Raw genomic sequence first — 15,047 nt, 5'->3', positions numbered from 1 at the left:
TCCAGGTCTTTTAGATTCATCCATTTCCACATTTTGCGAAATCAATCACCATATATGTACAATGGGCAGAACGGCAAGCGATGGCAACAAAAGGATCTTTTTGGGCCGCGTCCACAGAACCACTCTCCGAGTGAATGTGCTTCCCTTGGGGCAATCGAGCCCTCGGCTCCCCTTTCATCACGTCTCTATGTATCGGAAAGTGAGACGGAAGGAACAGAAGGACAATCCAAAACAAATAAAATGCAGGCTCTCCGTACGATGATAATAGATTGAAACTCAAAACAAAGAGATAATACACTTAACAAGGCCCCCAATCACGCGAATGCCAACTGCTTCTTAATCTCGGCAATAGCCTTGCCAGGGTTCAATCCCTTAGGACAGGTTCTCGTGCAGTTCATGATGGTGTGGCATCTATAGACACTCATGCTGTTGTCAAGAGCAGCACGGCGTTCTGCAGTCTTCTCGTCACGGGAGTCGACAAGCCATCTGTAGGACTGAAGGAGGATAGCAGGACCAAGGTATTCTTCGCTGTTCCACCAGTAAGATGGGCAGGAGGTCGAACAACAAGCGCAGAGGATACACTCGTAGAGGCCATCGAGCTTCTTACGGTCGGCCGGAGATTGACGGATTTCCTTGCCCTGCAAATTTCGTTTAAATTAGCGGCCTTCTCTGGAATGCGATTAGGAGTAAGAGAAACATACGTCAGGGGATTTGGTCTCACGCTGGAGATAAGGCTTAATGGACTTGTATTGCTTGTAAAAATGTGTCATATCGGGAACAAGGTCTTTGACAACATAGGTATGAGGAAGAGGATAGATCCTGCTCTCCTTGGCGGTGTCCGCGGGGATACGGCCTAATTCATCGCATATCAGCAACCTGGTTTATGGCCAGAGCGCTTGTTGAGGAAAGCCAAGGACCCCTTACACAGGCAAGCCAAAGTGTTGACACCATCAATGTTCATTGCACAGCTACCACAAATACCTTCTCTGCAGCTTCTTCGGAAAGTCAAAGTTGGGTCGACCTCGTTCTTGATTCTAATAAGAGCATCCAACATCATGGGTCCGGTCTTGTTCAAGTCAATGGTATACGTTTGCATGCGCGGCTTTTCCGAAGGTCGGTCAGGATCCCATCTGTAAATGTGGAAAGTTTTATTCTTGGCTTCCGGCGAAGAAGCTGGGTTGCTGGTCTCTGGGGACTTGGACTCGACAGTAGCATATGTGCGAGAGAAGGCGGCAGGGCGGAAGAGAGGGCGGGCGGCGCGAAGGAGGGAAGAGGTTGATCGAAGGGAGGCCATGGTGAGTGTTTGAAACTTAGCCCCTTGACAGTCAGAAGAACAGCGAGGTTGCCAGCGATGTTTCTTGCGATGGGAGCTATGTAGTGGCTCACAATGCACACAGCAATAGCGCAGTGCTTTCTAGACCAGGGCTAAAGAAGCACACAATTCGCTATTCGACTTCAAGTTTGACGTTTGAGATCAACACCTCGGGAACGTACTTCGGGCAAATCCGGTTTATGTCAGCCAAATTGACCAATCACACCTTGGTGATTACACCATCTAAATGACTAAGCATTTCGCCAAAGGGTAAAGAGCTTTAGCGCAGCGCTATACCGCATTAAGTATGAGCCCGAGCTAAAGTCTGTTATTCAGCTTTTCATTTTGCCGGGCCGGGACGACTCTCGGCTCTTCAGAGATCCCGAACCGTGGAGGAGTGCAATGTCACCTTGTCACCTTTTAACTCTGGCAGGGCAGCAGTGCAGAAGGAATGATTTAGGGTATGCACATGGTTCGACTCCTCCAGATAGAGAAGCGCTGGGAATTCACATTCCTGGCCCCCGTGGCCCTCGTGCCTATGAACCATAAATTGAAATGACATGGCGGCTCCATCAATGCTTATACCGCTGCTTAATATAGGATGATAGAAGCTACTTGAGAGGAATATGAAAGGATTTAGAGTTAGTCTTGAGTGATATATATGCCTTTAACCCTATGATGATATTCTTAGGAAGAATTGGGATCGTTTATGGAACTCCTCAACCGTCGGATGCTCGGCCCCAGCAAGAAAACACAAGCATTGGTATCATCAACCACTCGCCCACGCTATTGCTGCTACCTCTTCTGCCAATGCTGATAAAAGCAACTGTAAGACGAGCTGTCAGAATGATCCTCTGTTATAAAGCTGGGTCCGAGTTCAGGCCAAGGGACTCACTATTTGGAGGGGACAACGTCACTCTGATGTCTTCAGACCCTGGTGCGGCTCATCTATTGTTCGAGTTGTACAAAGGTCCTTAGACATCCTGGCATGATCCGAGAGCAGAAAGTAGTGCACTCTGAAAGATCTGCTGAAGAGTCTATCTGATCACTGCTACCAAGCCCTCTGTCAAAGATCAAGCAAGCCCCTAGATCCTAGTCGCATTGCTATACTACCGACGCTGCCATGATGGAGGGACGCAATGACGAGAAGACACTGGTGCTTTCAAAAGAGGAACTTACTGAGATTGCGAAGTCTGCCCTACATGTGCTAGCAGACATTGAAAGGCGCGCTGGAGCACAGGCGATTTCAGATGAGAAACGCAGCCGCATGGGTCTTCTAGACCCAGCTGTCCTTGCATCACGGGAACCACAAACGGATGATCCCTATTGCATGCCACGGTTGTCAACACAGAACTAGTGGCCATGGGGTTACTCCGTGCAACATGAAATTTCGATGGCATAAGTAAGTCGAACGCCACTCCCGGTTCAAGGAAGCAATAAATAATAAAATAAGACAATATGGCGGGTACAAGCACACACCCGAATAACTCAAAGGCTGGCAGACATCAGCAAATACCGACAAAAGGCTCTGGCATATGCCCAATTTTTGAAGTGATACCCATGTATTCACCCCGGGTGAATTCCTAATTGCTGCAAAATAGCTCACTATAGCTATAACCTTTGATATTTCGTTAAATCCCGCGGGCAGTCACCATAGCCGAGATATAACTATGAAAAGTGACAGATAACAACACTCCAGGAGATTCTAACCAGCAAGTTTGGGGTTACTATTTTAAAAGCAGATGAAACGCGAACTGTGGTGCATTGGGAGACAATGGAAGCAGAATAAAATGCTATCAACATTCAAGTGTGTCCTCAGAGAGTCTTTTAAGTGCAGATCTCGACTGGTATTGGCCTGGGTTCCGATCGCGGCATCAACGATTTGGAGCCCGCAATGTATACAATAACCGAAAACTACGTAACTAGCTCTTGCCTGTGTGAATTTTGGAATTCTTTGAGGAAAATCCTACCTTGATCCTACTGAGCTGCTACTGCATGTTAGCCGTTCTACGTAGCGCCGATGGGTATTCTCGAAGAAAGCCGTTTCGCTGAAGGCCAAAATGGTCTCGTCCCTGAAGCCTCTTGGTCCCCTGTTTTGGTGGCTGTTCTCGACTATCTCCACCCAGGAACCATCTATGTAAATAAGCTGGCGAGCGAAACTTTGTGCAGAACTTGAAAGAGCGGATCTCATTCCGAAAGATTATTGAGATTCTGGCCAGACGGGAGAAATCAAAACTCAACAGGGCGAAAATTCGGAAGAGGTTGGGCACAGGCTTCAGAACTCAGAAGTATAGGTCGACAGATAGCCGTAGGCGGCCTTGTACCGAATAACACCGCCTGGTTTACTCTCTTCTAGGGGTGTTTTCGATAATCTTAATATGGAGTTTGTACCGTGCAGACCAAATGACATCTCTGTGGAATATCAGGGCCCGGCTTTCGGGGGATGAAACGCCAATAACACTGGAGGGATCGACACTTTTGGCTGCTTCGATCTCATAATTTCGCCCATGAGTCGAATCATGTTAGTGTACTCCGTACGGAGCACGCCATTGGAGTTGGACCAGCTTCGACTCTGAGAAAAGCGACCGACGTGTCGTTCACCATGGTCGCGATGTGCCGACCAGGTTTAACAAAAGGGGTTCCGGTCAAGGTCCCGGTGGCTAACGAAGTAGTTAATTAATCACGAGCCTCGACTGTCAGTTTCAGATGACAATCTTTGCAACTTGGCATTTTCGTGATGGGATGTCGTGACCATGGTTCAAAGTTCTCGTCCTCATCGATACCCAACTGTTGCCGCTGGAGACGTCGAAGGTCACTCGACAAGTATATCAACGTCATCACGGTAGCTCCCTGTATACTTTACGATCAACCCGACGGATACAATACTCCGGGGTACATAGAACCTCGAAGCGGTACTCCAGCGCATCCAGGATGCTGGAAGGTTCCAGCCGAATTGCTGAGGCAGTGGAAATTATTAATACTCCCCGGTCAAAGTACCTTTGAGGCCTTGCCATTCTGCCCCGAAAGCGCCTCACTGGATCACGCAAACCATGAAACAAGAGGCTCCAATTTGCCCCCAGATTCGCCGAGCTACATATCGCTCCAGCTCACTAACAAGCAAGCTAACTTTTGAATACTTGGCCGACCCGGAGGTCAGGCGGAAGGCTTTAAATACCCAGCACTTCCTCCACACTCGACCTTCCTCCTCTCATTCAACTGCTCTGTCAACTAACTAGTTAAACATCGCGGCACCTCGTTATCTCGACCCTACCATCCTTTCTGCCCCCGTCCGCACTCCCATTCCCACTGCATACAGCACCAAACCCGCCCCTAACACGTCAACCGCCTCCACCAAACCCATTCATCGACACGCTTTCACCGCCTCTTCCCGTCCTGCATTGTCTGAATTTTTTTTTTTTTTTCATTCACCTCCCTACCAAACATTAAGAACACCCCTGCGTCCCCATAACTCTAGAGAGGGTTCTTTGCCAAAGCGTTTCGACAGCAATAAGCTCCGGCCGAAGGTGAGTCACTCCTGGGAAGATCATGGCAAATTTGGCTACTCAACACGTTTGCAATTGTGAAAAACAAACAAGCTCACTCTGTACCGTTTAGAAGTCGTTTTCTGTCTGTTGCCTACTTTCACCTATCAGCTCGACGACTTCTTCCCATCCCACGTCCTGACGAGTGTCTCCCCCCCTTTAATTTTCCGTTGTCCGCCCGACGTTCCAGCTTACGTTCGTCCTACCGACTAAATAACAAACTCTCTTATTCTTTCCTCTCTCTCTCCCACCCTCTGTTCGCGGTCTCGTTTCGCTATATACGACAACCATGGCTCCATCCCGCAAGCCACGCTGTACCTTCAAGGACTGCAAAGACTTCGCCCAGCGCATCGTCGGCGACTGCAGCTTTTGCAAAGGCCATTTCTGCAGCAAGCACCGTATGCTCGAATCACATTCATGCAGCGGACTAGAAGACTGCAAAAAAGAATCGCACGCACGTAATGCGGAACGGTTAAACGCGGAGCGGACGACGGTGGTTAAGGGGGTCTAATCTCGGTGGATACTGGAGCTACTTGCTATCTGGTTTCTTTTTCTTTTTTTTGAATATATAGGCTTCCCTTCTACTTGGATGTGATTTCTGAGATATGCTGGTTTTGTTTTGGCATTTTAGCTGGTATTCTTCTTTTCATTCGGATGTTTGGGTAGAGACTTGGGGTCTTCTGCTTTTTGGAATGAGATGTAATTCATTCATTCCCGGTGGTTTGTTTCTTGACCTATTCTTTACTGCAACTTCAGCATGGTGTGGAAGGTTTTCTTTTTCCTTTTTTTTTTTAGTCCATTCTCTCTTTGGTTGAGTGAGTGGGTGTGAATATGGTGTTCTATATGTGAAGAGCAGATCCCTGCATACCAGGACTGCTTTCGCGTTTCCCCTGTTAGATATAGGAAGTGCCCAGCGGCTTTCTTAACAGGTGAACTTAAAGATTTTACACTTTTTTCCTCGTAAATTCTGGACACTCAAGTTCATGATTCGCAAGAACATGTTCTCTGTACTCCGCATGTATATGTTGATATTCATGTCCTTGAACATCTGGAAGTTCTCAATTTAATGCAAGCCCACTCAACTCAGTCCACGTAGATAAAACCACACGCACTTTAGACCAGGCAAAGTATAAATTGCCACACGGCTGTGGTTTTGTCGTGCTCAGCACACAGACCTGCTAGAACTCCCCAGAAAATAAGTGGTCTGAATCACAACCATCCAGACAGATGTGCATTGTGTACAGCACAGAGTGAAACAGAGTATATGGAACACATCAGAACCAAAAGCAGTCAGAATTACTATGCCAGCAGAGGAGTGCATACATAATTGCAAATGTCAGGTTCCCAAGTCCATAGCATTTCCGTACGACTTGGTGATCGTCATGCAGCTGTAGGAAGGGTCATTATTGGGCCTTCCCGCATAAACCAGGATAATATTCACTCTATTCCAGGATCTTGGCTCGTTGCAACACCTGGTAGAATTTCGGGCTGGGGGAATCTTTAGAAGGCGTATGGAATCGGCTTCTTATCACTCTTGAGGATGAAACTGGAGCCTTGAAGACTGAGGCAATGTCTAGTTTTATGACTTGAATTTTCCCATGGTCAAAATAAGGCATGATGTTGGCCGCCAGTGTCTGTCCGCTCGCCAGATATCCTTTTGTTTATTCCTCTAGATCTAAGGAAAGCCTTTCGAGCCTGCTTTCCATGCTCGATCAGAAGCTTCTAGCTCTTGCAAGAGTCCCTTCTCCTGGATAGGGGGGGAGACAATGCCTATTCCAACAAAGATTCCGCTTGAGCTTCCAAGAACTGGCTGTAAGCTTGTCAACGCAATGGAAGAGAAAAATTGTTCACTCTGATAGCCTCTCCAGTACGCTTCAGAGCTACACCAGAAGATTCTCAAGTGCCACCTGGGGGATGGCCTGTATTCATCTCACGTGAGCATGGTATCAGACGGAGCTTTCCATACATTCGCACAGTAACAGTACAGTTGCTGTGTTGGAGTTGCTTTTTTTTAAAAAAAAATCACAACAAGCATGATAGAAGAACCCTATGGAGGGGAAAAATCTCCTATCCTCATGTCCTTCTGTCCTTTGTTGAGCTACATTGTCTGAACTCATATATTTGAAACACTTGGTTTCTATCCCCCTTTTCGCGTCGAGAAAATGGAAGATAGGGACGCTCACTCAGAAATGTCCGAAGGGTCCTCCACTTGGTCAAACTATTTCTGCGACAGCTTCAAGCCGGCGTGCTATGAAAAAACCTGGGAGCTTGAGCTGGATGTGTTGCCTCTGCATGCTGCTGTCTTGAAGGGGAATGCAGCTGCCGCGCAAAAACTTCTTGACTCAAGAGCATTCCCTTCGGGTGAACACATTGACATGATCAACAAGAATACCAACGGAGCACCGATCCATGCAGCTATCAGAAACGGGGATCTCGATATGATCGAGCTTTTGTTAGATTATGGCGCGTTCGTCCACAGTCGCGCTCCCGACAAATATGGAGAGTTGTCGATTCCAGCTCTCACCGTTGCCGTCAACCTCGGACGCGCCGATATCGTTCAAGTTCTTCTAGACGCGGACGCGGACCCTGCCGTAACCGACCGTCGAACAATCGAAATTGCAGCTGAACTGGGCAATGTGGCTATAATTGAACTGCTCCTAAAATGGAGTAAATCAAGGGAGAGCCCGTTAGACAAGGACTTTGCTCTCATTAATGCGGCAAGGGAATGGCGAGTTGAGGCGACATGGGCTCTTCTAAAGGACGGGATCGAAGATACAAATGTGTTGAGCAATGCCCTCCTCTCAACTGTTGATTCGAGGCATTGGGCAGAAAGCAATGTAATTCCGTTCATCCTCAGGTTTGATGAAACGTATCGCGCATACCAGAGCACAATAATGTCAATGCTACTTGATGCTGGAGCGGATCCCAACCATCAACGCCGTTCGCCCGACGCCAGAACACAAATTCAAAATTGGAGCTTTGGAGGAGCTGATGCTTATGGACAGCGGTCACATCCGAGCACGACCCCACTCCAAGTTGCAGCTTCAGCAACTGGTTCGGCGGGGGCAGTCAGATTGCTTCTAGAAAGAAGAGCATATGTAAACATGGCGGATGACTTTGGGCAGACAGCCTTGTTTTACGCCACAATAAGCAACGACATGGATGTGATCAAAACTCTACTGGAATGGGGAGCTGATGTTCGCGCAACTGATCTTAAGCTCTCCACTCCGTTGCACATGGCTGCACGATACTCTAGCCCCCCAATCACAGAGCTGTTGCTAAATTGGGGCGCCGATCCATTTGCGAAGGATTTGGATGACGAGACAGCACTTCATGCTGCAGCCAACAACACATTTGAAATCAACCTGGAAATTATCGACAAACTTGTTCAGCTTGGAGTTGATATAAATGCACGAAGAACAGATGGCTGGACCCCTTTGATAAACGCAATCGCATCAAAGGACGAAATTAAATGTCGATATTTGCTTGCGAATGGCGCAGATGTAAATGTAATCACAACAGACAACCAGACAGCACTTCAAAGAGCAATCTCCTGGGCTGTGGGAGTCCCAGTAGTAAACACTCTCCTCGATTATGGCGCCCATATCGTCGGGCCTGACCAATCGACTGCACTGCATTGGGCAGTTGGATCACGGAAACCCTATACCATGATGTGGTGTCTCTTGGCCCGCGGGCTAAACCCAAACATCAAGGACAGTTTTGGAGCCACAGCATTGACCAATGTGGTAACAACGCCAGCATTTCAAGAAGATTGGAGCCTTAGAAAGAGCCTGATCACACTTTTGCTCAGCCGTGGGGCGGATGCAGGTGTGGTGGATTGCCTAGGTCGAACCGTAAAGGACTGGGCCCAGGGTATTGAATACATGGATATCAATTGGGATCAGTATAAGCTGCATTGGCTCGAGCCGGAGTCCAACGTATTCTAAGCTCGTGCAAGGACACGGTGCTGGAAGGAGTTTGGAGTGATTGAACATTCGGGCATGAGCTGAGGTGTGGAGTTGGGAATAGCTGCTTGTCTGTATGGATCGAAAATGTTAAGGAAAGGAAACTGTGAATAAGATTGATGTACAAAATGCTAGCCAGCGCCTTCAATAACTGTTGCGAGCATCGTAGCGCAACGATATTGATCATCGTCGGCTTGAGGCCTTGGGCCGGATGTCCAGGCTTGGCATATAACTAACTAACTAAGTTAGGTTAACCGTGGATTATGCTTATATAATCTATTTCGGGGACAGTTCTACTTCAACCTGCGCTGGCGGGTTGCCACATAATATGGCGCATCATCACAGTAACGATGGCGCCAGCCAATGAATACACAATACCGGGTGGCGGCGGTGGTCGCCTGAAGCTGAAAGGGGTTCAAGACGGTCGGATTGACAAGAAAAAGAAGAAAAAGAGAAGCAAAGACAATGAACGTGCACTGGACAAAAGCAAGGAATCTTCCGATGCCAAAGGACGTGAGGACTCCGTCGATGAGCGTGATGCTCAAAGCCAGGGCAGGAGCGTTGTAGATCCAAGTGCTGATGCTGACCGGGCGGTGGAAGACACAAAAACTGAGGCGGAGAGAAGATATGAAGAGGCAAGGAGAAAGAGGGTACGTGTTTCCTGACCGATCCGATCCAGGAGTCCTGGGCTTTTGGCGGGCTGGTTGCTGATTGCACCTTGTCAACAGTTAAATGAGCGGCTAAAACGAGAAGGAGCGAAGACACACAAAGAGCGCGTGGAGGAGTTGAATAAGTATTTGAGCAAGTTGAGCGAACATCACGACATGTACGTATTTCGGCCATCCTTTTTCCTTCGGCATCGTCTGCAGAAGGGGATGGCAGTGGAACGTGCTACCTTGCATGATGCGGTATGCTAACTATTTTTTGCCAAACAGGCCGAGAATCGGACCCGGATAACATTGGCAGTGCAAATATTCTGCTTCGGTTTCGTTTTCTGATCTTGGTGGTGCATGTTAAGGATCTGGCGTTTAAGGGGCGGATACGGCGTACATATTCTAAATTATACTATAAGGCTGGTAATTAACTTCTTTACGGAGGATTTGTTGCAAATGGACCCCATTTCCCATATTTTTTTATCGGCGATGCCTAGTTAAAATCATAAGGTAAACATCCCATGGCCTCAAAGTCATATTAGTAAAGTGGTAGTATTTTCCGTCCTCCCGATATTAGTCAAATGGAATTGGCCGTAACCCTGTTCCTCCTTGCCTTTTCCGCATTTCTTCCCCTGCGGCTACTGCACTGGGAACCTTTATGCCACAGCAATCACCCCAGAAATCGTTTTGGTGGGAATGGGCATGGCCATTGCCGGGGTCGGGCTGCTCTGCCTTCTCGCTTCGCTCACCCATTTCTGGCAAAGCAGGTATTAAGCTTCCGAATAAGAAGTGCTGCATGATCGGTAATTTGCCGAGGACTTCTTTGACAAACATTTTCTTCATACCGGCTTCGACCTTATACCAGTTCTTAGCACCAGATATGTCATCTAGCATTGGGCTGTGCCAGCGCAATCCTTTGACTGTCTTGACACTGTCCACCCATCGGACCTGGTCTAGATAAATCCAATTGTCTCCTTCTTCATCCAAGACGACGTTGTTGTGGATGGCCAGAGGAGTAATGTAGGGATGTCCGGTTAGCTGAGCGGCGCCAAAGAGGAATGGGATAAAATGATAATCATCTAGACCCCATACCCCATGCGATCCGGCAGGTTCTAGATAATAGGTCGTCTGCACGTGACGCATAAGTTTCATATAGCGGATAAAGACATGGCAAACAATGACGGGAAAGTCGTTCCTGTCCAGCATTCCAAACAGGTATAGACAAAGCAGCCACATCATGAAATTCAACTCATGACCAGATCCAAAATCGAGGCGAGATCGTGAGCCTAGTGAGTGTATTAAGTATGTTGACACCTCTTCGATCGCCGCTGGATCGTCGAGCCCGAGGATATCTTTGTGCCACTGCACACTGTGTGCCGCAATATCATCAAATAGATCACGAAATGCTGGGTTTCCAAACCGCGAACCATTTTGATCAAGGGAGGGATGCTTATCAATCAGCTCCTCTATGGCTGAAAGTATCGATAGAACCTTTCGTATCGTTTCCGACACTGGTAGCTGAACAAGGGATGATACTGACTGCTGTCGAACACTGTCCGACACATTGAAAACAAAAGCTATAATCAGACTATGTGCCGGAGAGGAGAGGAATGTTTCGAGGTCCTGCGGAGAAAGGATACGAGGCACCGGACGAATAAACTGATGTTGGGTGAGGGTTGGTCGATCTGGAAGCTGTGGCGTGGGGGGCGCTGCTGCTTGGGAAGATAGAGCAGATGGGTTCCGCCGGTGTGTTCGCAAGCTCGACAGCTTCTTTGACAAGTCTAATGAAGCCGTGGGTTTGTGAGAAGTCGATGAGGGCAGAGGTAGAGATGCCATAGCGAAGACACTGTGTGTTCTATTGTTGATGGCTGACCGATTGTTTTCACAGAGTTGTCGCGACAATAAGCTCGAGCCACGAGGACCTTGATATGGGCCCGAAGCTAGTCTAAATATGGTTAGGCCCGAAACCACGTGGCTCGTGCCGATCCCCAGCTAATCCCACCTCAACGCAACCCCCACAGAAATCGCTGATGGCTTATACCGACTAAATTCATCCCAGTGCCCATTTTATAGATTATAGGGATGCTCAATATTTTATGTATTCCGTACGTTACGTACGAAGCCTACGAGGATACTGCCTCAAAAATTGCATACCGCAATGCACCGAAATGAGACCCATAGCGCTGCATGCAGAAACAAACCAAAATTAACCGTTATCTTCTCCGGATTTCCCACGGTGGAGTTTCTAACGCAGATGGCCCGTACTTACGCAGCTATTTAGTTCGCTGTACTCTGTATACTGGCACTTCCCCCAAGGCCCCGGACCACTACGCCATAGCCGGATCCGAACCGCTCAGGGGCTGCATAGCAAGTTTCTCCACAACCATTGCTCTGCGTGGTGTTCCTACACCAATGGGTTAGTGGGCTGTGGGCTGCCAATGGGATGAGGAGTTGCCATACACGTATAAATTGTTCTTTTCTAAGAATGCCTTTACCTGATCCAAGTTTGAGCGCCGAATTTTGCACACAATGGAGTCCCTGCATGAATATGATTTCTCAATCGGCGTTGGCTTCGGATTCTTTGTTTTCCTTGGCTTGGGGGGGTGGTCGTAGAAATCGAGGTTACAAGTAAGGCCTTGCTTGGTTCACTCTGGTTCTTCACGACGCCTTCTTTTTGGGGCCTCAGCAGCGTCAATTTATCCACTTCACTTATATCAGGGGATGGGCGAATCGATTTGATTTTATCGAGGGAATATGTTGTCGTTACTACTGTCGTTGCGCAGGACAAGCTGTTATCCTGGATCATATGTTGCTCGAAGTTGAAATGAGTAAGTTGTTACTTTAGCAGGTCTATACTTGCTAATCATTTCGGTGCAACCGGGTGCTATCTAGGCGTTATCACACCAATCTTTACCCAACGGATAGCCGGATCCAGGGCACGCGCCATTCCCACAGTTCATCCCCGTAACAAAGAAAGATATTGCAAAGGGATCCTATGCACTGCCACTCGCCTGAGCAACTCGCGCGTTTTGCGAGGCTTGCAGTGAATTCCCACACACCGAAAGGAAATATATTCAAGGCCTATGCATTTGCTCTCGAGCCTGCAGCTTTTCCTGCTGCATCCGGCACTCCAGCTATATTTTCGGCCAACACAGCGTTCACTCTTGGAATCGTCCCCTGGGCAAGCAAAATTGGGTATCCAGGGCCGACACATCGGCTGTCGAAGCGGTCTCCGCCCTTACAGCCAAAGGAGACGCGAAGCTCACCGGTGCACTCTCCATTATAGCAATCCGGGCCCTCGCGGAAACGGCTGTCATGATTTTCACGACTCGGATCGCTTTTGTCCCTGAAGTCGTCTCCATCATCACTGCGGTCACGCAGCCACGGCTCTTTGCAGAATCTTTTTTGCAATTTCTCCCGCAATTCTCCTTGAATATAGGGCCAGGAGGGTCCTCAGCGAATGTGATGGTGGGAAGTGGTGCGTTGGCTCGTCCGATATTTTGGTAAAGATCAAGGTTCATTGACAGCAGAGGGATACAAATGCTCATGGTCAGGCGGTGGACTCTCCTCCAAGATCTTTTCAAATACCGACACTCGTCCCCATTAACTTATATTGTACTCCGCGTTTGCTCCGAGCGACAGCCGTTGAAAGTGATGTCAGGCCAAAAACGGCAAGCATCGTCCCACGCGACAGCAAACGGGCAGGAGCAGGCTTGTCAGGGTGCAAACACGGCAAACTTACCAATCTGGGCTGGCGGCTTGCAATGATGTGGCGCACGGGCCCCATACCGATCATTTGGTTCCGGTGGCTCAGCCAATCAGGTGCCGCTGTGTGCGGGAATTAAGGCGGGTCACATGTTTTAGGATCTTCGCCAAGCGCCAAGGGCAGCTCGGTGGCTCCGCTGACCGGCCGCTCACTGGTCACGGGCAGCTGAACATCCTCGATTCAATCACAGGGTTTCTTTCTCCGTTTGCTTTTTTGCACGAGAGAGAGAGTGCATGCCATATTCGCACTTCAACGCCCTGGTTGATTGGTTTCACCCTCGAGCAGACCAAGTTATGTGTGATTCCCGGAACTGGTGTTTGGTCCGCCTCTGAAGTTCGCGAAAAGGAACACAAGCATCCGGTGGTACCTTGGTTCCGGCAGGGGAGGCGAGAAATAACACCGCATTAGAGTCATGCCCCTCAACCCGGTGTTAACCTCCATGGCCAATACCTACGATAATAATGCTGACAGTAACCCCCGCCGGTCGACGGATAGCTACAGCAGTATAGAGACACTATCCCATCCCCGAAAGCCGCTGCAGGGCAACAGCAGCAGGTCCTCGTCAAGCGGCTTCTCGTCCACCTCCTCTCCACGGCGTTCCCCACTTCACGAACGAGCCCCGATCATTGCGGGGACTCCTCCGAGACATTATCAGTCAACCGACAATGTAACCGCCTACCCATCCGACCCGAACGACCAGCAAACCGACAACCAACAGCGATCTCAGGCACATCGAACTAAATCTCCGAGCGGTTCAATGGACAGCCACTGCACTTTCGGCGATGGCCACCCGTGGTATAAACGGGTCTTGGACAAGTACGGGAGTCTGGAACTGGACAACAAGGGCAGCGTGGCGAGAGACCATCTCGCCCTCGGTACGCGACATCCTCACAGACAGTCTTGTTATTGACCACCATCATTGATCTTCTCTCTCCTAGAACGAACGTTTCTCGCCTGGCTCCGTACATCTCTCGCCTTCGCCTCCATCGGAATAGCTATCACACAGCTATTTCGTCTTAATACATCTATCCAACAACAGACACCGGCCCCTGCCTCCGCCTCCTCCATAAGCTCCCACTTTCCTCCGCCCGTTATATCGGACGAGTACCAAGCTAACGACTACAACTCAATCGGTTTGGTCGAAGAGAGCCGGCGGCTTCGCAGCTTGGGAAAGCCTCTCGGCGCTACGTTCATCGGTGTGGCCATCATCGTCCTAGTTATCGGATTCCATAGATACTTCCAGGGTCAGTACTGGGTGGTTCGCGGAAAATTCCCTGCTAGTCGCGGCAGTGTGGCTGTTATTGCTTTCATAGCCGGTGCTTTGATGGTTAGTAGCTTGGTGGTTATTTTGGCTATTGCACCGGGGGCGATTGAATCGTGATCCAAAAAAGGCCTTTCGACAGCTTTACTTGTGTGGTTATCTTCCTTTAATTTCGGGCTTGGCCAAATTGTACCTTTTTTTTTTTTTTTGCTTTTGTTTTTAAGGCGTTTGGGCGGCGAGGGCTTCTTCTCTTCTAATTTTACTTTTGTTTTTTTTTGTTTGGGAGGGCAACATGCTTGGTTCCGTCGCTGTTCTGTACACCCGTGATGTCAACGGCCACGACCATTTAATATGTACAACAATCCTTTGGTTTTGCTATTACTCGGCTGCCTTTTTTTTTTTGTGTCCCCATTATTACTTGGCTCGGGTATTTCGGTTAGCGGTAGCGATAGCGCATTGAGTAGCTTTTGAGAACATGATCAGGATGCAAAATGTACCGTTTTGTTTGTTATCTATCATGGGCCCATGGCTTTGAATCAATGGCTCTC

General features: G+C 48.7%; 7 protein-coding genes across 7 annotated transcripts; 4 read left to right on the top strand and 3 right to left on the bottom strand.

The window, feature by feature from the left end:
• SDH2 (succinate dehydrogenase complex, subunit B) lies at nt 1-1,294 on the bottom strand (the record flags this gene model as incomplete). The annotated part of the gene is made up of 3 exons (XM_003069187.2): nt 1-638; nt 702-853; nt 925-1,294. The coding sequence occupies 3 exons, from the start codon at nt 1,292-1,294 to the stop codon at nt 315-317; spliced, it is 846 nt and encodes a 281-aa protein (XP_003069233.1). The 3' UTR covers nt 1-314.
• Nucleotides 1,295-2,435: 1,141 nt separating this feature from the next.
• Nucleotides 2,436-2,669, top strand: D8B26_002727 (uncharacterized protein; the record flags this gene model as incomplete). Its single annotated transcript, XM_066123931.1, has 1 exon — nt 2,436-2,669. One exon carries the CDS (start codon nt 2,436-2,438, stop codon nt 2,667-2,669), a length of 234 nt encoding a protein of 77 aa, XP_065980006.1.
• Nucleotides 2,670-7,016: 4,347 nt separating this feature from the next.
• On the top strand, nt 7,017-8,801 carry D8B26_002726 (uncharacterized protein; the record flags this gene model as incomplete). Its single annotated transcript, XM_003069186.1, has 1 exon — nt 7,017-8,801. The coding sequence occupies one exon, from the start codon at nt 7,017-7,019 to the stop codon at nt 8,799-8,801; it is 1,785 nt and encodes a 594-aa protein (XP_003069232.1).
• A 358-nt stretch (nt 8,802-9,159) lies between these two features.
• D8B26_002725 (uncharacterized protein) lies at nt 9,160-11,324 on the top strand. Its single transcript, XM_066123930.1, has 3 exons — nt 9,160-9,469; nt 9,548-9,645; nt 9,755-11,324. Exons 1-3 carry the CDS (start codon nt 9,170-9,172, stop codon nt 9,774-9,776), a joined length of 420 nt encoding a protein of 139 aa, XP_065980005.1. The 5' UTR covers nt 9,160-9,169; the 3' UTR covers nt 9,777-11,324.
• Nucleotides 10,046-11,324, bottom strand: RRD2 (Serine/threonine-protein phosphatase 2A activator 2; the record flags this gene model as incomplete). Its single annotated transcript, XM_003069185.2, has 1 exon — nt 10,046-11,324. The coding sequence occupies exon 1, from the start codon at nt 11,306-11,308 to the stop codon at nt 10,046-10,048; it is 1,263 nt and encodes a 420-aa protein (XP_003069231.1). The 5' UTR covers nt 11,309-11,324.
• A 1,306-nt stretch (nt 11,325-12,630) lies between these two features.
• On the bottom strand, nt 12,631-13,020 carry D8B26_002723 (uncharacterized protein; the record flags this gene model as incomplete). Its single annotated transcript, XM_066123929.1, has 1 exon — nt 12,631-13,020. One exon carries the CDS (start codon nt 13,018-13,020, stop codon nt 12,631-12,633), a length of 390 nt encoding a protein of 129 aa, XP_065980004.1.
• Nucleotides 13,021-13,441: 421 nt separating this feature from the next.
• Nucleotides 13,442-15,018, top strand: D8B26_002722 (uncharacterized protein). Its single transcript, XM_003069184.2, has 2 exons — nt 13,442-14,113; nt 14,177-15,018. The coding sequence occupies exons 1-2, from the start codon at nt 13,651-13,653 to the stop codon at nt 14,617-14,619; spliced, it is 906 nt and encodes a 301-aa protein (XP_003069230.1). The 5' UTR covers nt 13,442-13,650; the 3' UTR covers nt 14,620-15,018.
• Nucleotides 15,019-15,047: the final 29 nt, after the last annotated feature.

The sequence above is a fragment of the Coccidioides posadasii genome, chromosome 2, assembly GCF_018416015.2.
Source record: "Coccidioides posadasii str. Silveira chromosome 2, complete sequence".
Classification (NCBI taxonomy): domain Eukaryota; kingdom Fungi; phylum Ascomycota; class Eurotiomycetes; order Onygenales; family Onygenaceae; genus Coccidioides; species Coccidioides posadasii.
The sequence above is the reverse complement of the archived record's forward strand: the minus strand, read 5'-3'. Positions and strand labels throughout refer to the sequence as shown.